General features: G+C 38.2%; 4 protein-coding genes across 8 annotated transcripts; 1 reads left to right on the forward strand and 3 right to left on the reverse strand.

Moving 5' to 3' along the window:
* Window positions 1–20: 20 nt before the first annotated feature.
* clip1b (CAP-GLY domain containing linker protein 1b) lies at window positions 21–11,443 on the reverse strand. Of its 2 annotated transcripts, XM_072454306.1 has the most exons (23): window positions 11,319–11,443; window positions 10,690–10,857; window positions 10,234–10,608; window positions 10,026–10,159; window positions 9,827–9,951; window positions 9,555–9,756; window positions 8,934–9,131; window positions 8,723–8,826; window positions 8,370–8,430; window positions 7,813–7,917; window positions 7,287–7,448; window positions 6,111–6,206; window positions 5,785–5,833; window positions 5,610–5,707; window positions 5,290–5,364; window positions 3,443–3,549; window positions 2,361–2,391; window positions 2,206–2,240; window positions 2,086–2,137; window positions 1,834–1,993; window positions 1,714–1,766; window positions 1,533–1,645; window positions 21–1,225 (listed from the first exon to the last, which is right to left on the reverse strand). In XM_072454306.1, exons 2-23 carry the CDS (start codon window positions 10,784–10,786, stop codon window positions 994–996), a joined length of 2,664 nt encoding a protein of 887 aa, XP_072310407.1. In that variant the 5' UTR covers window positions 10,787–10,857; window positions 11,319–11,443; the 3' UTR covers window positions 21–993. The 2 variants fall into 2 exon arrangements, with proteins under 2 accessions (XP_072310407.1, XP_072310409.1); XM_072454308.1 differs by lacking the exon at window positions 7,813–7,917.
* A 272-nt stretch (window positions 11,444–11,715) lies between these two features.
* On the reverse strand, window positions 11,716–12,956 carry LOC140367714 (hydroxycarboxylic acid receptor 3-like). Its single transcript, XM_072454311.1, has one exon. It carries the CDS (start codon window positions 12,724–12,726, stop codon window positions 11,731–11,733), a length of 996 nt encoding a protein of 331 aa, XP_072310412.1. The 5' UTR covers window positions 12,727–12,956; the 3' UTR covers window positions 11,716–11,730.
* Window positions 12,957–13,094: 138 nt separating this feature from the next.
* On the reverse strand, window positions 13,095–15,277 carry denr (density-regulated protein). 4 transcript variants are annotated; one of them, XM_072454316.1, is made up of 8 exons: window positions 15,077–15,277; window positions 14,395–14,507; window positions 14,295–14,314; window positions 14,121–14,205; window positions 13,914–13,994; window positions 13,698–13,814; window positions 13,486–13,625; window positions 13,095–13,379 (listed from the first exon to the last, which is right to left on the reverse strand). In XM_072454316.1, the coding sequence occupies exons 2-8, from the start codon at window positions 14,495–14,497 to the stop codon at window positions 13,335–13,337; spliced, it is 591 nt and encodes a 196-aa protein (XP_072310417.1). In that variant the 5' UTR covers window positions 14,498–14,507; window positions 15,077–15,277; the 3' UTR covers window positions 13,095–13,334. The 4 variants fall into 4 exon arrangements, with proteins under 4 accessions (XP_072310417.1, XP_072310416.1, XP_072310415.1 ...); XM_072454315.1 differs by having other exon boundaries at window positions 13,914–13,997; XM_072454314.1 differs by having other exon boundaries at window positions 13,914–14,001; window positions 14,119–14,205.
* A 476-nt stretch (window positions 15,278–15,753) lies between these two features.
* Window positions 15,754–18,609, forward strand: ccdc62 (coiled-coil domain containing 62). Its single transcript, XM_072453493.1, is given in 12 exon segments — window positions 15,754–15,811; window positions 15,987–16,030; window positions 16,033–16,156; window positions 16,229–16,395; window positions 16,624–16,725; window positions 16,798–16,969; window positions 17,039–17,164; window positions 17,261–17,352; window positions 17,899–17,999; window positions 18,104–18,125; window positions 18,210–18,356; window positions 18,448–18,609. Coding segments are annotated over 12 exon segments (1,221 nt in total). The 3' UTR covers window positions 18,514–18,609.
* Window positions 18,610–18,890: the final 281 nt, after the last annotated feature.

Consider the following 18,890-nt stretch of genomic DNA (forward strand, 5'->3'; position numbering starts at 1 on the left):
TAAAATATTTCATTTGTTACTAATTTTATTGGACAATTTAGGATAACATACAAAACAATGACATTTAAAACACATCATCAAAATGGTTTAGTTTTAAAAAACATTTGTGGATGGTTACATATAAAACATTACACAAACAATATAAATTGACTCTAAAAAGTACAATGACATGGTGAAGTTAATCAAAATACGCTTTTTATGACTATTTACATGTTGTAAGGTTAGTTAATTGTTATGCATGGAAGGATTCAATATTGTGCTTAGGAACTCATCTGTTGCAATACAAAGCAAGCATCATAATGTGCATCGACTAGATAAAATACATTTTTACAAGATTGATTAAAGCGCTCAGTGTTTCTAAAAAGATATTTTTAAAGTGGGCAGTGCAATACCAAGTTCTAGGCTTCAGTTGATCTAGACAAGTTTCTGTTACACATTTCGGCTACTTTTAACACACACCTAGCTTATTCCTGTTACTGGCTAGTAAGAATAAATAAAAATGTATCTATCATGAAATGTGCTTCAGCTAATTAGCAGCTAGAGTAATTGCCAATTTAAGAAAGGTGTGGCGCAAGTCCATCTGTTTTCAATTGGTAACTAAAAAATGAAAACCATTTTATTTCATCATGGCAGTATCCCACCTCTGGTAAGTCTGTATACATTAGATAATAGGTTTTTTATTTCCCTTTTGCCTGAAATGTGCATAACTATATTTTCAATAAAATAAAGCTTACAATACAATAAATACGGACCATCACATGTTTTTGACACAGGGTTAAATGCAAAACAAACAGTGATACAAGAGCAGATGATGGTTTCCTTTTGTTAAAAACAGTTTCTGGACAAACTTTGTGCATTATAGACAAGCAGCTGATGCTTGGACAAGGGCAGCAGTTTGGCAAAGTCAGCATGAAGGAGAAGTATGATTGCTGACAGTGATATGCATAAATACTGTAAAAAAATACATATGGGATTTCTGAAGAGTGGCTCTGATCAGAAGGTTTGGTCATCGTTGCAGGACTCGGTGGTGTGTCCAAAAGCCTCACAGATGTCGCAGTAGGGCCTCTCATCTGCTGGGTTTCCATGGTACGCGGTGTGGGGTACTGAGTCAGGGCTCTGAGCCTGAGTGGGACAGTCCTCTGTGTCATGGCGGTCGAAGCAGTCACAGATATCACAGAACAGACGTGTGGTTGACTTCTTCTCGCGCTTGGACACGGCATCCAATCTAAATGAGTACACACAGTTATAAGCCACACTTTGATCTTTGCACAATTGTTGGTTTATTCAATGTACCTATTATACTTATCCTCAAAATGTGTGATTCAAGATTTGTGGAATTACTTACTAGCTGCTTTGTTTCAACCTTAAACAACTTTCTGTAGATAAGTACTTAAGTTTTCAAGTTAAGATTTGAGTTCACAAAGCATGTTTAAAACCTCCAAGAGCCTTAAAATTTGAGAGAACTGCTAAACTAATACAACACTTATTCAGAACATGTTTAAAAGATAAGAGGAATCAAGCTGCTAACGCACCCCTCAGTCTCATCATTTCCATTAAATTCCGACAAAGCCAGCTTCTTCAGCTTGATCTTCAACTCCTCATTTTTCCGCTGAAGGTCAACGATGACACTGTTAAGGAAATTTATCTGAGCAAAGGCATACAACGTTAGAAGTCCATAAAAAGAAAATCTGATTTAAAATGTGTTTGATTTACCTGTCCTTCAGCAAACTCCTTCTCGTCTCTTAGTTGCTGGAAAGCTGCATCACCTGAACAAACATTACAGATGGTGAGTGACAAATAATATCTACAAAGTCAATAGCAGTAGTGTCTGACCTGCATAGACATCCTGGTCTCCTTCTGGGGCCTGTTCTCCCTTGAGTCTGTGCTCTAAATGTTTAACCCGGCTCTCGAGCTCAGTCTTATCCCTCTCCAGTGTTTCCACCACTGACTGTAGAGTCTTTGCCAACATGCTCTCTCCCCGCAGCACTGCAATCTGTATCATTTAGAGTATCAGGGTGTAAGATTCAAACGAAGGCATATTCCAAGTTTAAATACTTTATATAACAGATATGGAGATTATTTTACCTCATTTCGCAGGGATTCCAGTTCCCTGTCTTTGTCTGTTATTTCAGTTTCTCTGTCAAATCAAAATATTACTTTAATCAAAACTTATTTTAAATACAGCAAATCAATTTAGATTTTTACCTGCCAGGCTCTTGGCTGTCGTGGTACTCATGTTGCTGAGTGAAAAACACATGCAGAAACAGCAGGTTTAAAAGACACACACTATTGCTGGTAGTTCAGAACCACCCAAACTTTATATTTATCAAATATATTGTAAACATGCATTTGATCATTACCTGACTGTGGGAACCAACCTTCAGATCTTCACTGTAAGCAGAAAGAACAGATTCAGGTCTGAGTCATGATAAATCCATTCTACTGTGGATCTTGACACTCGCATTTTGTCTCAGTTCAAAGACTTCAACAACACACAATATACTTATTCTTATATCTTATACTATACACCTTTTCAGACACTATGCCTGTAATCTAGTGATTTCTAAATAAAATGCATTTTTAAAAATCATACATATATCATAATAATGCAAAACACAGACTTTGGGTAATCCCAACTATTTCACACATTTCAACCATCTTTCATTTGGTTTAAGGCATATTTTGTGTAAAAAGTGAAACAGAAAATTATTCATAAAAAGAGCCAAATACTGAATAGAACTGTATTGGCCCATTTGAACTGTGGTGGTATTTCTTCTTGTTACGACTTTCACAATTCACAAAAGCTCTATTGATTCAAAAACAAAGCTAAGCTCTAAGCCCAAGTCTCAATCGGAGCCGCACACTCTGATGTAGCGGCCATGTTGGAGCCAGGCGGTCCAAAGAGGTGAGACACATCCATAACTTAACAGAAGCAGTGCTCAAGGATACAGCTGCATCCAGCGACTGACTGAATGAGACTGTCATGACACAGATATCACAAGCATTTGCTTCTGCTTTTTTATGACGAAAGACACTGGAATGTGATACAATACACAGTGAAATGTGTCCACATTTGCACTTTGGTGTCTCAGGAGGTGAGACAAGGATATAATTCCCATTATAAGCACATTATATTCACAGCAACACACTGACCTATTAATAGCTGCAGTGAGGAAGCAAAGATACAGCGTTACACAATTTTGATTAGTGTCTCCACCACTTTAAATAGAGTTGAATGTAAATAGGGAAATTGCATGTGACTGTATTGATCAGGTGAATGAGTTAATTGAAAAGTAAACAAATATGGAAAATCGATTTTGTTCAATACAACATGAATGGTAATTTAGATTATTAAGCTGGTTTTGAAAAACAACTGAATAAAAAACAATGCACATGTTGCTGGCGGGTAAGGACAAACACATTATTAATTTGGAGATCTTACATTTCCTTGCAGAGCACTCCAATATGCTGGTTGTCAGAGTTGCTCCGCTCCCTTGATAGAGAAAGTTCCTCCTCGTATTTAGCATTCTGCTGCTTCAAAGCCTCAAGCTGCAAAAAACATAGGAAGTAATAAAACAAATGACTTAATAAAACCCTAGATTAAACAACAGAAGAAGGTATTTTTGCTTTTTCAGGCTTTTCTGACTCAGCAAAAACAAGAGGCAGATCACAACAATGTAAAGCTAAAAATGCATTCCCCTAGAGACCACCGTAACTTTACAGTAACTTTATGCTTTCATCCAAATCACTGACAATTTAGGCACGTGCAGTGGAAATCTGAGCTCAACAGAATTAAAATAGCAGCACTCAATAATTAAGAGGACACACAAGTGTGACGGCAATCCATGAAATCAACACTGCACAAACAGCTTAGTCTGTCACTGCTCACACAGTAAATCCTTTATAATCATTTTCTGAAATAAAACTCATGTGAAGTGTTAAATAAGCTCTGTCGTGCATTCCAGACATACAAAAGTTGCCACAACAGCCAAAAGGAAATGTTGACGTGTTTGAGTATAGAGGGGTCACTATACTAGGACAATCTCCACAATGACACAAACTCTAACCCAGCTACAATGGCTGTATATTTTTGCATTTGTACTAAAAAATACTTCAATTTAGATGATATCCTTTGCTGAACAACAGTGCTATATTTTGTGTCTTACCTGGTAATGAGGCAAGTAGGTCGAGGTGTAACCCTGATGCAGAGCTACATCCATACCTTCAAAGACCCCTGCAGCCCGATTGTCTCCAGTTCTTTTGATGTAACTGCAGGGTTGCTCAAATGTCAAATGTGGAACATGCGCGCGCTAACTCAAGCTGGGCATCAATAAAGCATCAGCTCTCCTCCCCCGCCGTGCAAAGCTGCGAGAGTTAGGGGAGAGCGTCTCTCACTGCTTACGCTAAAGGCACTGCCATTATGTAAGTCTCAACAAGCTCCTCCTCGACTACCTCACAGTCTCGTTCCATCACACACTCGTCAGTCTAAGCCAAGGTTTTGGTTTTCATCCCCAAAATTTCCAAAATGTTTTTGAAAAGAGAAACATTGCAATAAAACACACATTTGTTTGTGCTCTTGTGTTGTGTCAGAAGTTAAAAAGTCTATGATGTGTCCAGCCAGGCATTTGTTAATGACGTGATCAGCCGGGCCTTATGGCACACGGATGGCACATTCCGACATGTGCAGCATTACATCACACCTGCACCCGCGGGCGCAGCAGATGTAAGAGCATCCTCTCACTACATGTGCTGTGGCCCTTCGTGTGCAGTGGATCCAAATACAAGATACAAGAAACATCACAATAGTCACAAACAGACTCATTCAACACAGAAATGACTTGTTCTGAACAAATCAATAATAAATACCTCAAACTTAAAGATACACAATGAAACATGAAGCGCCAGGTACACATCTCTTACAATTGTCTGTTGGCCTACACAATTATGATATAAAAGAGTGTATGTCCTGAGAAGAAATCACTAATGGCTAATGTGTATAAATATATTCTCTCTTTACTGATGGCTCTTTAGTGGGGATGGATGCACTGTGAAACGGGAATAAAGATGGCTACGGAACATGTCCCAGATGTTGTAGCACCAGTGTTAACACATAAAAAGAAGCTTAAAATGTTTTTTTTTTTCAGAAGAGTCTCTACTACAAGACTCCCAATTTGGGATAAAAAGACATGGCTAATCCCGATTCATAACTTGCATCATCATTTCATCGTGCCATTTACATAAAAGTCAAACAACTGTAACATGTTGTAATAAAAAGGTAAAATGTCTTACCTGTGTTTGCAGTTCCTTATTTTCAGTGGTAAGCTCCTCAAGAGAAAGTGCACACTTTTCCGTTTCTTCATTTGCCTTAAAAAAAAAAGAGTGAACAAAAATAAACTTAAAAACATATGTAAAAATTATATTAATTAGAAGTCACTATGAATCAGGATAGTAAAAAGAAATTGCTTCAAGACAACATTTTGACATTTTTGACCTTTTGACAAGAAACATGAACATCTCATAGTCTACAAACCTACTTGTACTAGTACTACATGTACAGAGGAAGTTAACCATTTCTCTGTACATTTAGTTGTAGTTTGCGATAAACTCACCTTTGTCAGCTGGGCCTTAAGCTCGCTCTCTCTGCACTGGCTCTCTTCTTTCAGGGATTGATAGTTTTCATTTGTCCTATTAACATTGTGCTTTAGCTCTGAAATCCAAAACAAAACACAAAACTTAAAATACAACCAAATATATTATTTCTTTATCAACAAGAAACTGGTTTACCTTGCATTGTTTCCCTATTTTCTTCTGCATGCAGCTCAGCCTCTTTTCTCTGAAACAGGCAAACATCTGTGTGACTCTGGAGTGTGGAGCTAAACATTCTTTTACCTCAGCACCAATTACTGACTGGATCTTCAAAACATGCAAGGAATCTATATAAAATAATCCAATAAATGTGTGCAGTTTCACAATGACCACAAGCAAAACACAACAAATTAGAGGCCAAAAATTATAACGGTAAATGTTGCGATGCATAACTTTACAAATGCCTAATACTTCTGGATCACTGTGACCACCGTTCAGTTTCCACAGGGATGATGAGTCCTCACCATGCTGCTTAATTGCTGCGCTAGTGAAGTCTTATATTGCAGCGCAGACTGGAGCTCCTTCTGTTTGCTCTCTAGATCCACACTCAGCTCGCTGATCTGGTGACAGATGTAACATATACACACAGTAAAAAAATAAAGCTATAGACCATTACCACAAACAGAAAAGCTTCTATACATTGATAATAATTCAAATAATTCAACACAAGAAATTGATTTCAATAGGTTAAGTTATAGAAAACAGAAGGGGCTGATATAATTCTATCCAAACGTATGATCCACAAACGAAGAACCTGAGATTGGATCCACAAACTTGCTATTTTTATGTTATGGCCTAAAGTCCTTTTAACTGACAATAATTTTTAAGGTTGAATAAGATTTTGTGGCCCGTAGGCTTTATTGACAGGAAAGTACAGAGTGAAATGGGGGATGAGTGAGAAGGGAGGACATGCAGTAAAGAGTCGGGATTCAAACTCACGACACTGCGAAGAGTGAACAGAGACGTCATTGAACTTTGTAATTACTGGCCTTGAACCACATGAAATTAAAACTGGCATATATTTAGTATTAATTATAACATGCGTAGATTATTATTTTACTTTGTATTTATTGTAAACTGCAATATTAATCTAAAGCGGCTTAATAGAAATAGGCCCATTGACTTGACGATGTTGATTTGTACAAATATTGTAATACAAATAAAAATAAACAAAATAATTTCAATATTTATGAATGTGCGTGTTTTTATTGTTTAGTGGCTTAGTGAAATTTCTGAACCTTACATGTTTGACCCGGAGCTTGAATGTTTTGAATAATCGCAAGTAAGTAAAAAAAAGTGGGCGGGGCTATGATATGCAGGATAATACAGGACCAATCAAACATGCATAAATCAATACAAGTTTTAGTGAGCCAATGATGATGAACACTGTTATAACATGGTTAAAAGTTAAATTCAGTACATTTGCCAAAATATGTCTACTTTATCCACAAACCATTCAACAAATCTGCATTCTGACAGTTACAAATTCGACCACACAATTCTGACCTGTCAGCTCAGGTTTAAACTATAGCGGTTATAGAATACTGTGATGTCACGTGAACACAACCTATTCCTCATAGCCTTCTTGCTTAATAAACAAAAAATAAATGACTGCATAGTTTCCACAGGGGGAAATTAACCTTTTTCTCCTGGGCTTGAGCCTGTGTTTTGAGGCTGCTGATCTGTTGCTGAGAGAGAGACGCAGTGTCCTCCTGCAGCTGAGCCGCTCTGAGCCGGAGCTGAAGATCAGCCACCTCTCGCTCCAGCTCCATGATGCGTGATCGCTCCGACACTGTGGCCACCTTGTAAAAAATAGTACGTTTAAAAATGGAGATTTGCCATTAGATGAATCCATCATCAGTCACATTACCAACATGTTCTGTCAATCAGTAGGTGCTGGATTTGGTTGCACTTCAAGTTTGCCCAAGCAACATGCAATGTTTAGTTAACCCCATTGTATTATTGTATTATTAGTAAAAATACAAATAAATAAGTACAAAGAAGTGCTTAGTAAGTACTACTTTCACTCTTGACTTCCTGAGAATTATTGATAAGTAAGCTCTTGAAGACATTAAGCTGGATATAGTACTCAAGTCTGGATATTTACTAGATTCCTTTCTAACTTGGTGGAGAAATACATTTTTGTTGTGACAAAGCGAGCATTACCCTAGCATCCTCTAAATCCCTCTGGAGTTTTTCAGCTTTGGTCTTTTCAAAGAGCAGATTCTGCTCTAGCTCCTTTATGTGGGCATGCTCCAGCCTCGTCTGCGTCTGTTAGTAAAAAAGAGCAGGAAGAAAGAAGAACAGGCCCCAATGCAACAGTTACATGCCAAAATAGGGACACAACAGAAAGCACGGCAATATCTTCCAGCTTTCCAGTCAGTGTTAAGTAAATAAGTTGAAAGTTACAAAAAACATAAACAACAACGAAGCCAGTGATTTCACAGCTTGCAAACATGTTAAATGCCAACAAGCTCACAAACAAAATTAGTAAAACCTCTGCAAAAGAGCAACAAGACAGTAAATGTCAGTGTACATGAGTGAAATGAAGATTGAACAAATACATAATAAATGAAGAGGTACACCAAATATTCACGTCTCAAAATGTGGTGCAAGATAATATTTTCTGTACAAAAAACACTTTCAGCATCTGCAAGATATTTTAGCTACATTTTCTTCTGTGGGCATTCGTTATTATTAATTGACAATACTATTTCATTTACCTCCAGGTCCCCTTTAGTAATACATTCTTCTTCAACACGAAATTGCAAATCCTCAACCTTCCTGTTACAAAACACGATTAGTTAATTACGATTTACTATAAAACTGTTTTATAAGTGTAAAACTGCTAATTGAAAAAAAAAAAGAAAAAACACACAGTAGTTTTTGTTGGAGGTGAACGGTTTGGACAAAAAATAAGCAGAAACTACACAATATACACTATTAACAACACAAATTACATCAATTTTCAACTGTTCATGCACTGTAACTTTCAAACCTTTTTCAATATAATATAATAATTAGATTAAATTTAAAACATATTCTTATATAAGTCTTTTATAAGACTCAAACAAACCTTTTCTCTTCTTCAAGCTGATTTAGCAGTTCCACTTTCTCTCGATCCGCGGCTTCAACTAGTGAGCGCAGCTGATCTAGTTTTGCCTCCATCTCTATAGCATACTAGAGGAAAAAATATATAGTTTCACATTAAACATGTAAAGAATACTGTAAAAAATCATGTTGAGGTTAAAGCTGTCCACGGTTGTTGTATGTTGTGTGAGTTAAACCTGGTCTCGACATTTCTTCAGCAGAACCATCTCCAGCTGGACTTCCCCTGCGTGGCTTGTGGCCTTTGCAATTTCACATCTTTCCAGATCCCGCTCGATTAAAAGCTGCTCGATGTGTTGTTGCTTCTCCTTCAGAGCTTCCTGCAATGCTGTGGTACCAGAAATCTTGCGTGCATACCGCGCTGACGTCTCTGTTAACTACAGTGCATTGCACATTGTTTTTGGTTTATTATTGTAAAGATTTATACTAAAGGTGGGCAATATATCAAAATCTAGATAATATTGTGAACGTTGTTTTGAGGATAAAATGTGAGTATATTGTTTGTAGTAAAAAAAATACAAAACAGCTGATTAAAATGTATATATATTAGTTATGTTGTAAACATTCAAAATAAGGTTATAAAAGGTGCTAATTTGACATTTCATATTTGTCTCATAACCCTCAATACGTTTCAAGACATGTTTTGAACACAAATTTGTTGGATTGACCCAATATTGTCTGAATATCGTCATCGGGATACTCAAGAAAGTTGAGGTATTTTAATGTTTCTCTATATCCCCCACCTCTAGTTTAGTTATACCCATTCAGGGTTCAAAAGTACCGTATGAGTGTAGACATACCAGTCCTGCTCTGCTAGGCTTTCCGCTGATGGAGGAAGGGGCAGAGCTGAGTGAACTGATAGAGGAGCCGCTGGGACTTCTCATGACACCGGACCTGCGCCGCGAGGCCTTTGCCTTTGTAGGTGTTGTACAGGGAAATCCAATACGTGTTACCTTGTGCACTGGGGCAAACAGACCATACCTTGGCATGCACTGGAAATACCTAAAATAATAGTAGTTTAGTGGTAGAAAAATATAACTTAAGTGTCTTTAAATGTTTCTTTATGAAATACCTGGTCCCTGACACTGCTCCGTCATTTTTGCCAAGAGGTTCATCAAGTTCCACTCCACACCAATCACCTTTAGCGAAGTCCGTCTCACCAAGAAACCTCACTACGCCGGCCTTTGTCTCACCAACCTAGACAAATGATATGTGGTAATCCCAACGGATGATTTTATGTCGCAACAAAAATGTTAAAGTTTGAGTTTTACCAGCACACGTTCTCCTAGTCTCAGCTCTCGTTTGTTCTTCTTTATGGAGTCTGGCTCAGATAGATTAGAGAAGGACTCACTGGATACAAGCTTTCGAGCGAGTACACTGCTCGTCTTGATACCAGATCCCTGAGCTGAAAATACAGTTGTGTCATAACACCAGCTGCACATACAAGGCACTGATTGTGTTTTATCTTGTGGCTGTTACCAGTTGAGGTAGTAGCAGAGGGTTCATTTGGTGCAGCGCCTCTTTGTGTGGGGCTGGCCTGACCTCCATTGGCCACCTTCTCAGGGAGAGCGGTCCTTGATAACTTTGACGGTCGAGTAAATATCCCTCGACCATCCTCACACTTAAAATACACAACCTCCGCCACAGAACCATTGTTCTTCCCAATTGGCTCGTCCAACTCAATGCCTGCCCACTGACCAGGGGCAAATTGTGCTCCTCCAATAAATCGTACATAACCAGGTTTGTTACCATTGACCCAGACCCTCTCCCCGATCTGAAAATCTACTGGGGAATCTTGAGATGGAGACGTTATTCCAGCAGGGGACTTCTCAGAGGGAGCTGGCTTTGAGGTACCTGAAAAAAGATTTTATGAACAGTTGAGGGTAAGCTTTATAGTATAGATTATATGACAACATGCATCTTAGTCATTCTGACCAGAGGATGGGGATGCCACAGACGGACGTGCTATTTTACTTGGAGGTTTGAGCCCACTGGGTTTCCCCGTGGCACTTGTTCCTTCCTGTTTTTCCATTAGTTGTAAAGGGTCAAACCTGATGCCGAGGCCAATCCACCATCATCACAATCCCAGTGTATGGAATAAGGCTGAGAAAACAAAACTAAATTAAAATGGCCCCTAATAGTACAAAAACTTTAACACTACTATTTTATGATGATAAGCGGTAAGAGTTCAGTTTTCAACAGCACACAGACCACACTAGGGCTACATAAGCAGAGTTTTATGCAGTGGTTCTTTCCCAGGCTCTTCCTCTCTAGTCTAGACAGAAATATTATTTATACATCGCACTATTACTCTACAACCGTTTTGTGAATGTGAACATAACTTGTAGAAACAGTAGTTTTTGTTGGGGGTAGGTTGTCAGACCTCAAAGCATGTAGACACTACAAAAATGACAGTATAACAAACATTTTGGTATACTTGGGCTACTGGTATATGCAGGGAAAGAGCTATTTTCAAAGCTAACTAGCCGCGGATTAGCAGGACATAAACCACAGGTTGATGCAGAAGACACACTAAATGACATTATTTTTCAATTATAACTTACGTGTTAGAACAAGAGAAACCGCGCTTTGCGTATTTTGGCGATTTCAATCAGAGCCAGGGATGCAACGGTCCTGCTCCGTTAGTTTCATGTTTTTCAGCCCAGCCCAGTGACGTCATCCGGGAAACAGATGCTGCGTTCAGGAGCGTCAGGATAACTTAGCTTTAACACTTCAGGAAACTTACACCATTTTCTATAGGCAGAAACTGCCTTTATTACATATAGTAACATTTTGCTTACATTCATTAGGTATATCATAGCCCATAAACACATTTATTGTATATAGTTACAAGCAATTCTATACATACAATAATTGGCATACAGTGATTTTTTTTAACCCAAGCTTACCAAGTACTATTGCGATCATATTTGTTTCAGATTTCTGTGTTTGCAATCAATATTACAGCATGCTTTGTCACAACCTTGTATCCTCAATGGCGGAAACATCATTACCAACAGAGTTAACTTCATCTTTGATTGCTTTCCTCCCCAGTACTTTGTACAAAACCTTTTTGAAAGTTCCACTAAATGCAGGTGTAGAGAAGTAGTACACAACTGGGTTGAGGACACTATTAAAGTAGGTGAAACACACAGACGTGTAAAATGCTAAATTAGCTTCTTTAAAATGTACACACTCATCATACCACATTTTCAGGACCCAAACAGCAATTCGTGATATTGTGCTGGGAAAGAAACATGTTATAAAAATAAGAGCCACAGCCATTACAAACTGCACGGCTCGCTTGATTTTTCCCTTTTTGTCAACAGTCCTATTTCTTAGTTGCCAAGTTATTCGAATTGTACAGAAGGCAACAATTGAAGTAGGCAAGAAGAACTGAACAACATAAAATGTATTGTGCCAGGTGGCGAGGGGACTGAAACCCATGCAAATGTTAAAACTTTCACATTGAGTATGATTGCTATTGTAGAAGAAGTGCTCATTGGCAAGAAGGTATCCAGTTGCAAGAAAAATCAGTCCCCACAAACCAAGAGAGACACAGAAAGCATAGCCCAAGCCCATCCGGTTGAGTGGATTCAGTGGGTGGACAATTTTGAAATAACGGTCCACAGCTACAGCCGTGAGGAAGAAGATTCCTGCAGCTCGATTTGCTGCCAACAAAAAAAGGAGAATACGGCATAGAGCATCACCATAGACCCAGTTCTTCCCTCGTCTGTAATAATCAGCTCTAAAAGGCAGACAGAAAAGGACGATCGAGTCAGCCACAGCCAGATGAGTCAGGTACACAGAGTTGGGCCTCCAGGTGTCCATGTGAAAGATGAACATCCACAAAGCAACAACATTTCCAAGAAGGCCAAACATAAACTCCAGTATAAGTATAGGTGGAAGGACTTGATCCAAAATAGGGGCTTCAAAAGCACAGCACTTTTCCAACTGTGAGTGATTCATCATTCAATCTGCAAGGCATAAAAGCACCAAAGTACACCAATGATGCTTTTACACAATGTCAACATCGATAAGCGGAATCCGGTGAGCTCTTTAGAGTGGATTCAGTGATAACACATGCAAACCATTTCAGACAAACACACCAAATCATAATTGGACTGTGCTCTATGGGGAAGAATCCTTGACCCAAAGGTGCAGAAAAACAAGAGTAAATGTAAATTGTAATAATGAGTGCACCCTCATTAAAAAATATTATGGAAAACCAGTTTTGCCCATGGGTAAAAATAAAGTTTCTGAAAAACAACCTACACACGGCATGAGGGGCTAAAAATGTAGCAAAGTTCCAAATCAATAAAAGAGTCAAAACAACATGCTCTGGGGTATGGGAATTGAAATTTATTAGCCTAGAGTTTTAGGTGAAGAACAATTGAAAGGGGTTCACGTCATACCGCAACTTTGGCAAATGAGAGAAAGCAGCCATGAACGAGTGAGTGTCCTTGGGTTTTATGTGTAGTAAAAATAAAACTTTAAAAAAATGACTTGATGTGTACATTTGGCCAGGTTGTTGCCGTTTTCATGTCGCATCCATTTCATAGAAAGTGCATGTTTGGTCTTCACTTTTTTACTTCACCAAGATCATCAATGCTATCGTCGTCCACCTACAATGACAGATATGGTTTGAATGAGAATGAACATTATTATCATCATTATTAAAATAGTAAAAGAAAAGTTGAAGAAAAAAAAAAGAAAAGAAGTGAGGCTTACTTCAGGCCACTTCTCCTGAATGACATCAATTATGTCATCGGTAAAATCTCCCTGAATTATAATTTCATCCTCTGCTGTAACTGAGGCACCACAAGAAAATTTCTGGGCAAAGAATCGCTGTGCCTCCTTTAGGTCAATGTCTATAAAAGAGTGAATATACACGATAAACAATGTCCACAGTATCCACGGACAACAGAAAATGGTGCACTTACCAAATGTTGCCAATCCACAAACCCGTGTGACATATTTTTTTTTAGCTCTAGGAATCCTAGCTATTGTAACTTTCTGCGGCACAGTTTTCTTTTTTTGTTTAATCTGTCCTCTTCCACCTGATGAAATAAGTTCAAATAGAACAAATAACGGTTTTAAAGTGTTTATGATCATACCATTTGAATGTCGTATTATCAAGTATAAAGCACTTAGTGTACCTCTTTTTTGTTTCTTTTTCTCCTCCTCCTCAGCTACCGGGGGGGACTCTCCAGTTCCAGGTTCCTGCTTGGGGGTATTTGCTGCTGAACCAGTAGGACCAAATAATTCAAACAAATTATTAAATTAGGCCTTTTTTCCCTCGGATTGTAATACCTTATATTTCCTCCATTTTTGTTTTAAAATGAAAATACAAGAACTTCACTTACCAACTGTCATCCTGGCAAATACATCTGGAAAGTTTTTCTCAAGCCACTGTCTACATTTGGCTGGCTCAGGCATATACTCGCAGTACTGCAAAGTAGAGGGAAAAATATCCACAATAAAAAGGCAATTTACAGCAAACTTTTCATAAAAAAGAAAGTTGAAACTGTAAAGTTTACCTCTGTAGGCAGTGAGCATACTGTAAAGATATGAAAGCACAAATTAAAACAATATAACATTTAATTGTACGTGTCATTACAAATAGAGTGTGAGTTGTACCTCCACAGTAAAGCACTTTTAGTGGATACTTTGACTCTGGGTCTGATGGGCCATGCTCAGATTTATAATCTGAAGAACCTGATTCCATCTCAGTAGTAGCCATAACTTAATACCTTTAACAAACAATTGTTATTGAACATTATTGTAACATACTATAGTCAAAAGGAACAACAAACACAAGGTTAAGCAGATGAACTATGTCTCCCTTATAGAATCTATTCAATAGACACTTACAAGTACTTATTACACTTATTACCATCATGGCAGATTCATTCATTTAGTGACAGGGCATTTACATCATGCAAATACAATCACTTGAACAATATACATTGGAAACAAAGACTTAACTTGATGTATATTCATCAAGTTAAAAAGAACAAATCAATAGAAAAGTGATTTTATAACAAAATTGGGCTGCTAGCAAGTAGATACAGCTACATACAGCTTTGCAGACATGTTCTAGAGATGACTTTATAACAGGATTGAGTTGCAAAAAATAAAAATACCCCGGTCCTCTGCGCTTCACAGTTTAGCCTTAGTTATTTAGCCCCTTGGTGCGGTTACGGTGGTCGTCAGCTGTCAGTGTTAGCGCATCTCTTAGCACACATCAGGTAGCATTAGCCATGAGCTAATGCGACTAGCAGCTGAACATGGATATCAATTCAAATGAATGACTACTTACCCCAAAACCTCCAATCTAAATCTGTTGTTGGCGGAGTGGAGTTTCTCGCATTATTATGGTTAAAGCCACGATCAGAAGCGCATGTGTAGTTGGTGAAAGCAGGTTGAAGTTGGCGTACTTTGAGCACGCCTCGTAGCAAACTCTTCTTTCAATCTTCTACAGCCTTACCGCACATTGAACCAGAAACGCGCCCCCCACCGGCGAGGAGGAGGAACATGAAAGCAGTGACCAATCCTGACCAGGACCCCACTTCCGCTAGTCCTGCTAACTTTAACGTCTATAAAAGATCTATATAATCAAAATCTATTGACACATTTTTGCTTAAGTATTTAGTCCTGTGTAATGGGATGGACATCAGAAGCACAATGACACCTTCAAATGGGAGAGTTTATGGACCAGCAGGAAGCTTCTTATGTTTATCTGGTAAGGAAAAACAAGCAGATTTTTGTAAGTTATTTGATATTATGTTATTGACCAAATAATATCCACTGAACTCCAGACCTTGAAGTAAAACCATGGCACAGCACTAACGTCACAAAGGTGAGAAGAACAATAGCTACTAAGTCTTGCTTAGTTTCAGATTGCAATGTAAATGATGTGTCTTTTTATACACTACTAGAGTATTGCTAATATGTTGGAAGAAGGTAGCCAAAGTCTTTCTTCAGATTCACGATATCATGAGAGAAGTCCTCCCATTTCAACAGACCCTGTATGCAATTTATGCAGGACACACAGGTCAGTCCCTAATGTTTGTTGTAATTGTAAGGTTTCCGTTCCTTGTGTGTATGGCTCTGGAAGATGGATGTTAAAATGTCAATGTAGAGACTATATTTTGACATTTATTTATTGGAGATTGCATTTTCTATTTCCATAAAGTTACCTGTTAATCAAAGAAATCCCCCATCAAAAGTTCAAAAACTGAAAAAAGAGCTCCAGCTGCTGGTGACAGAACTAAAGAACAGAAGAACAGAGACGAAGAACTGAACACCATGGCTGCTGCCCATCGCCAAGAGGTCCAAGCCTGGGAGAAAACACGGCAGAAGTTGCTAAAGCTGGAGCAGCAATGTGCATGCTTAGAAGGTGAGATAAAACGTTGTAAATATGTATAGATTGAAATGTAATTTATGCAATTTCACATTCAACATTTTGCAGATGAGCTACAGAAGCGTAATGACGTGGTTAGAGTCCTGACAAAGCATGTTGTAGTTGTGGAAACCAGGGAAGAAGGTCTCCAGGAGCAGCTCAGAGAAACTCATCTGCAGCTCAGGGAGATTTCACACAAGGATCTCAGTCTGAACAAAAAATGTCAAGATTTTGAGGTACATTTGAATATTGTGTGTTTGACATCCTCTGAACATTTTATTCTATGTATAGTTCAAAGATTAGATACATGTCACATTTAATAAAATAATTAAAATGAAAAGGTGACATGATTTATTAATAATAATAATAATAATCTTTATTTGAAAACAAGTTTTACAGAGTGCTACACACTCGGCAGTGTACAATACAATACAGTAATTTATTTCATGTGTTTTATTTGTTAGGAGCAGAACAAGAGTCTTAATGCCTCAATTACATCCCTCTCCACCCAAGTCGGCATTCTGCAGGTCAGAGAGGAAGAATTGAGCTCGATGCTCAAACTGAAGGTACACTCTAATGTTTCAAGGCTTTTCCTCCTGATGTGACTGCAGTTTTTATAGGATAACTCTTGTCATTAGGAAAAAGATGTGAGTGAAGCATCGAGCCAATTGCTGGATCTCACAGGGCATCTCAAGGACATGGAGATATCCTTAAAAGAAAGTTACTCAAAAGAAAACACACTCCAAACGGACTTACAGGAACAAAAGCATTACTGCACTGAAGCTAGATGTGCCATTACTCAATTAAAAGGTATTATTAAGGGTAGATTCAGTTCAGGTAGAAAGCCAGTGAGTATTTATCTGACTGCGATTGTTACAGAGCAACTGCAGCAGCAGATTGCACAAAGCAACACCCAAAGAGAGGAGATAATTCGCCTCAAACAGGAGCTACAACTGGTCAGCCAAAACCAGGCATTGCCAGGTACATTACTAGACTTTAATACAGGTACTTAAAGAAAAGAGCACTTTAAAATGAATGGCATTAAATGCTCACTTGCAAAAAAAATAAAAAACACTTGCTTGAAATATGTTTGTTTAACAGACGAGGGAGACAGCAGCTGGAAAGATGAGCTGCTCCAACTTTCTCGTTCAAAGCAGGAGCGAACCATGTCAGAGTTGTCATGTCTTCGGCAGGTAAGTTACACAATTAAAGATCTAAGTCAAGGAGAATTAACAAGATTCAAGGTTCAAGAATGTATTGTGAAGACATGAGGTGGATATCAATAGCATTAAGTAACAAGGTGTAAATGTTTGTTTGCTGCATCAATGCAAAGAGAGGGAGGTGAAGGGTTAATGAAGAACTTTTGGAAGGATGTGGAAAAGAGGACCCTGCTCATTTAGGGGTCTGAATGCCTGGGGGTCGAGTCTTTTGGCTGGGAGCTACCTCCAACCAGAGGGCAACAGGTAGTCCGGGTGGTTTGCTGGATGGATTATCCTGGAACAATACACAAGCATTACTTTTTTGCTATAACTGTCAGGAACAGTGGAAGTTCCCTTTTCCTCATCGTTGGAACCGTCTGGTTTTTCTGCATACTTTCTGGAATAACAAATGTGTGTCATTAGTGTGTGTCATCCGGTTGTAGATTACATACAGAAAATGAGGCCATGTGATTCTAGCAAAACGGTAATGCCAAAAACAATTGTAATATTGCTGATTTAACTTAACTCTTTGTTATAAAGGTGTGTGAAAATCAACGTAATGACATCCAGCTTTTGCAGTTGAACTTGGAGAGTGCTCGTCAGTCTCTAAGAGAAAGAGTTACCCTGGAAATCCCAAGCAGGTTTATATGTATTCATTGATTTAAACAATATATATATATATACATACAACAGATGAAATATTCAGTATAGTCCTCATACTAATAGTTTGTCTATGTTGTTGCAGCCAAGTGAACAGAAGATCAATGGTATCTCCCACAGAGATCAATTGTGATATTTCTCCTTAAACATTTTTTTTCTAATATTATTTATTCTGTGTATTTCATTCTTAGGATTTAAATATCATGTGCAATTGTTCTTTAAAAAAGATTTTAAAGGAGCTTGACGAAACCAGTTTGGAACCCGGCAGTTGTAAACAATCGCTGCATCAACAAAAAAGTGCTTCCTTTGGCATTGATCATCCATCAACTAACTTGCGGGTGTGCCATAATGGACTAAACCTTTAAATAGATGCCTTTTTCAATTGTTCTGGGCGTGTTCACATGTTGCAACTTCTTTTTTCTTTGGCAGTATTGTGAATCACCACCACCCAGGACCTACCTACATCACACCACTTGTGAACAACCTGACAGTTGATCAGAAGGAGCTTTCAAACAATCATATCAAGACAATATTTTTACATTGTATTATAGCTACAGTACTGCCAGTATGTAATAAACACTTTTTCAATAACTAGTTTTTAAAAGCTGTTATTTTTGGTCACCTATACCAGGTCTATACCCAACATTAAGACACTGGTGTCCAAAGTGGGTAAGGAATGAAACCTGTCTGGCAGGACTGACGCTGGTGTGTCCTTGTACTGATTTTCCAGTTTCACTACTTTGCGACGTGATTCAGAGGAAGATTGTACGCTTTACTTTAGTTTGTACACATTTAGTCGTTTTTTTATCTTTATAGGTATTTAACAAATGTATTAACATTCATTAAATGGAGCCACTCGACGCGAATTTAAA

This window comes from Eucyclogobius newberryi, unplaced genomic scaffold (assembly GCF_026437365.1).
Source record: "Eucyclogobius newberryi isolate DKJ021-1_F unplaced genomic scaffold, fEucNew1.0.hap1 SCAF_2, whole genome shotgun sequence".
NCBI classification, from domain to species: domain Eukaryota; kingdom Metazoa; phylum Chordata; class Actinopteri; order Gobiiformes; family Gobiidae; genus Eucyclogobius; species Eucyclogobius newberryi.

Excerpts from the sequence above, each read along its gene's own strand:
- clip1b (XM_072454306.1), bottom strand. The coding sequence starts at position 10,786 with ATGGAAAAACAGGAAGGAACAAGTGCCACGGGGAAACCCAGTGGGCTC. Across the intron at positions 7,918-8,369 it reads TTACTAAAGGGGACCTGGAG|ACGCAGACGAGGCTGGAGCA; the intron begins GTAAATGAAATA and ends TTTTACTAACAG. Across the intron at positions 1,767-1,833 it reads AGACCAGGATGTCTATGCAG|GTGATGCAGCTTTCCAGCAA; the intron begins GTCAGACACTAC and ends ATGTTTGTTCAG.
- LOC140367714 (XM_072454311.1), bottom strand. The coding sequence starts at position 12,726 with ATGATGAATCACTCACAGTTGGAAAAGTGCTGTGCTTTTGAAGCCCCT.
- denr (XM_072454313.1), bottom strand. The coding sequence starts at position 14,497 with ATGGCTACTACTGAGATGGAATCAGGTTCTTCAGATTATAAATCTGAG. Across the intron at positions 14,315-14,394 it reads AAAAGTGCTTTACTGTGGAG|TATGCTCACTGCCTACAGAG; the intron begins GTACAACTCACA and ends ATATCTTTACAG. Across the intron at positions 13,626-13,697 it reads TTGTGGATTGGCAACATTTG|ACATTGACCTAAAGGAGGCA; the intron begins GTAAGTGCACCA and ends ACTCTTTTATAG.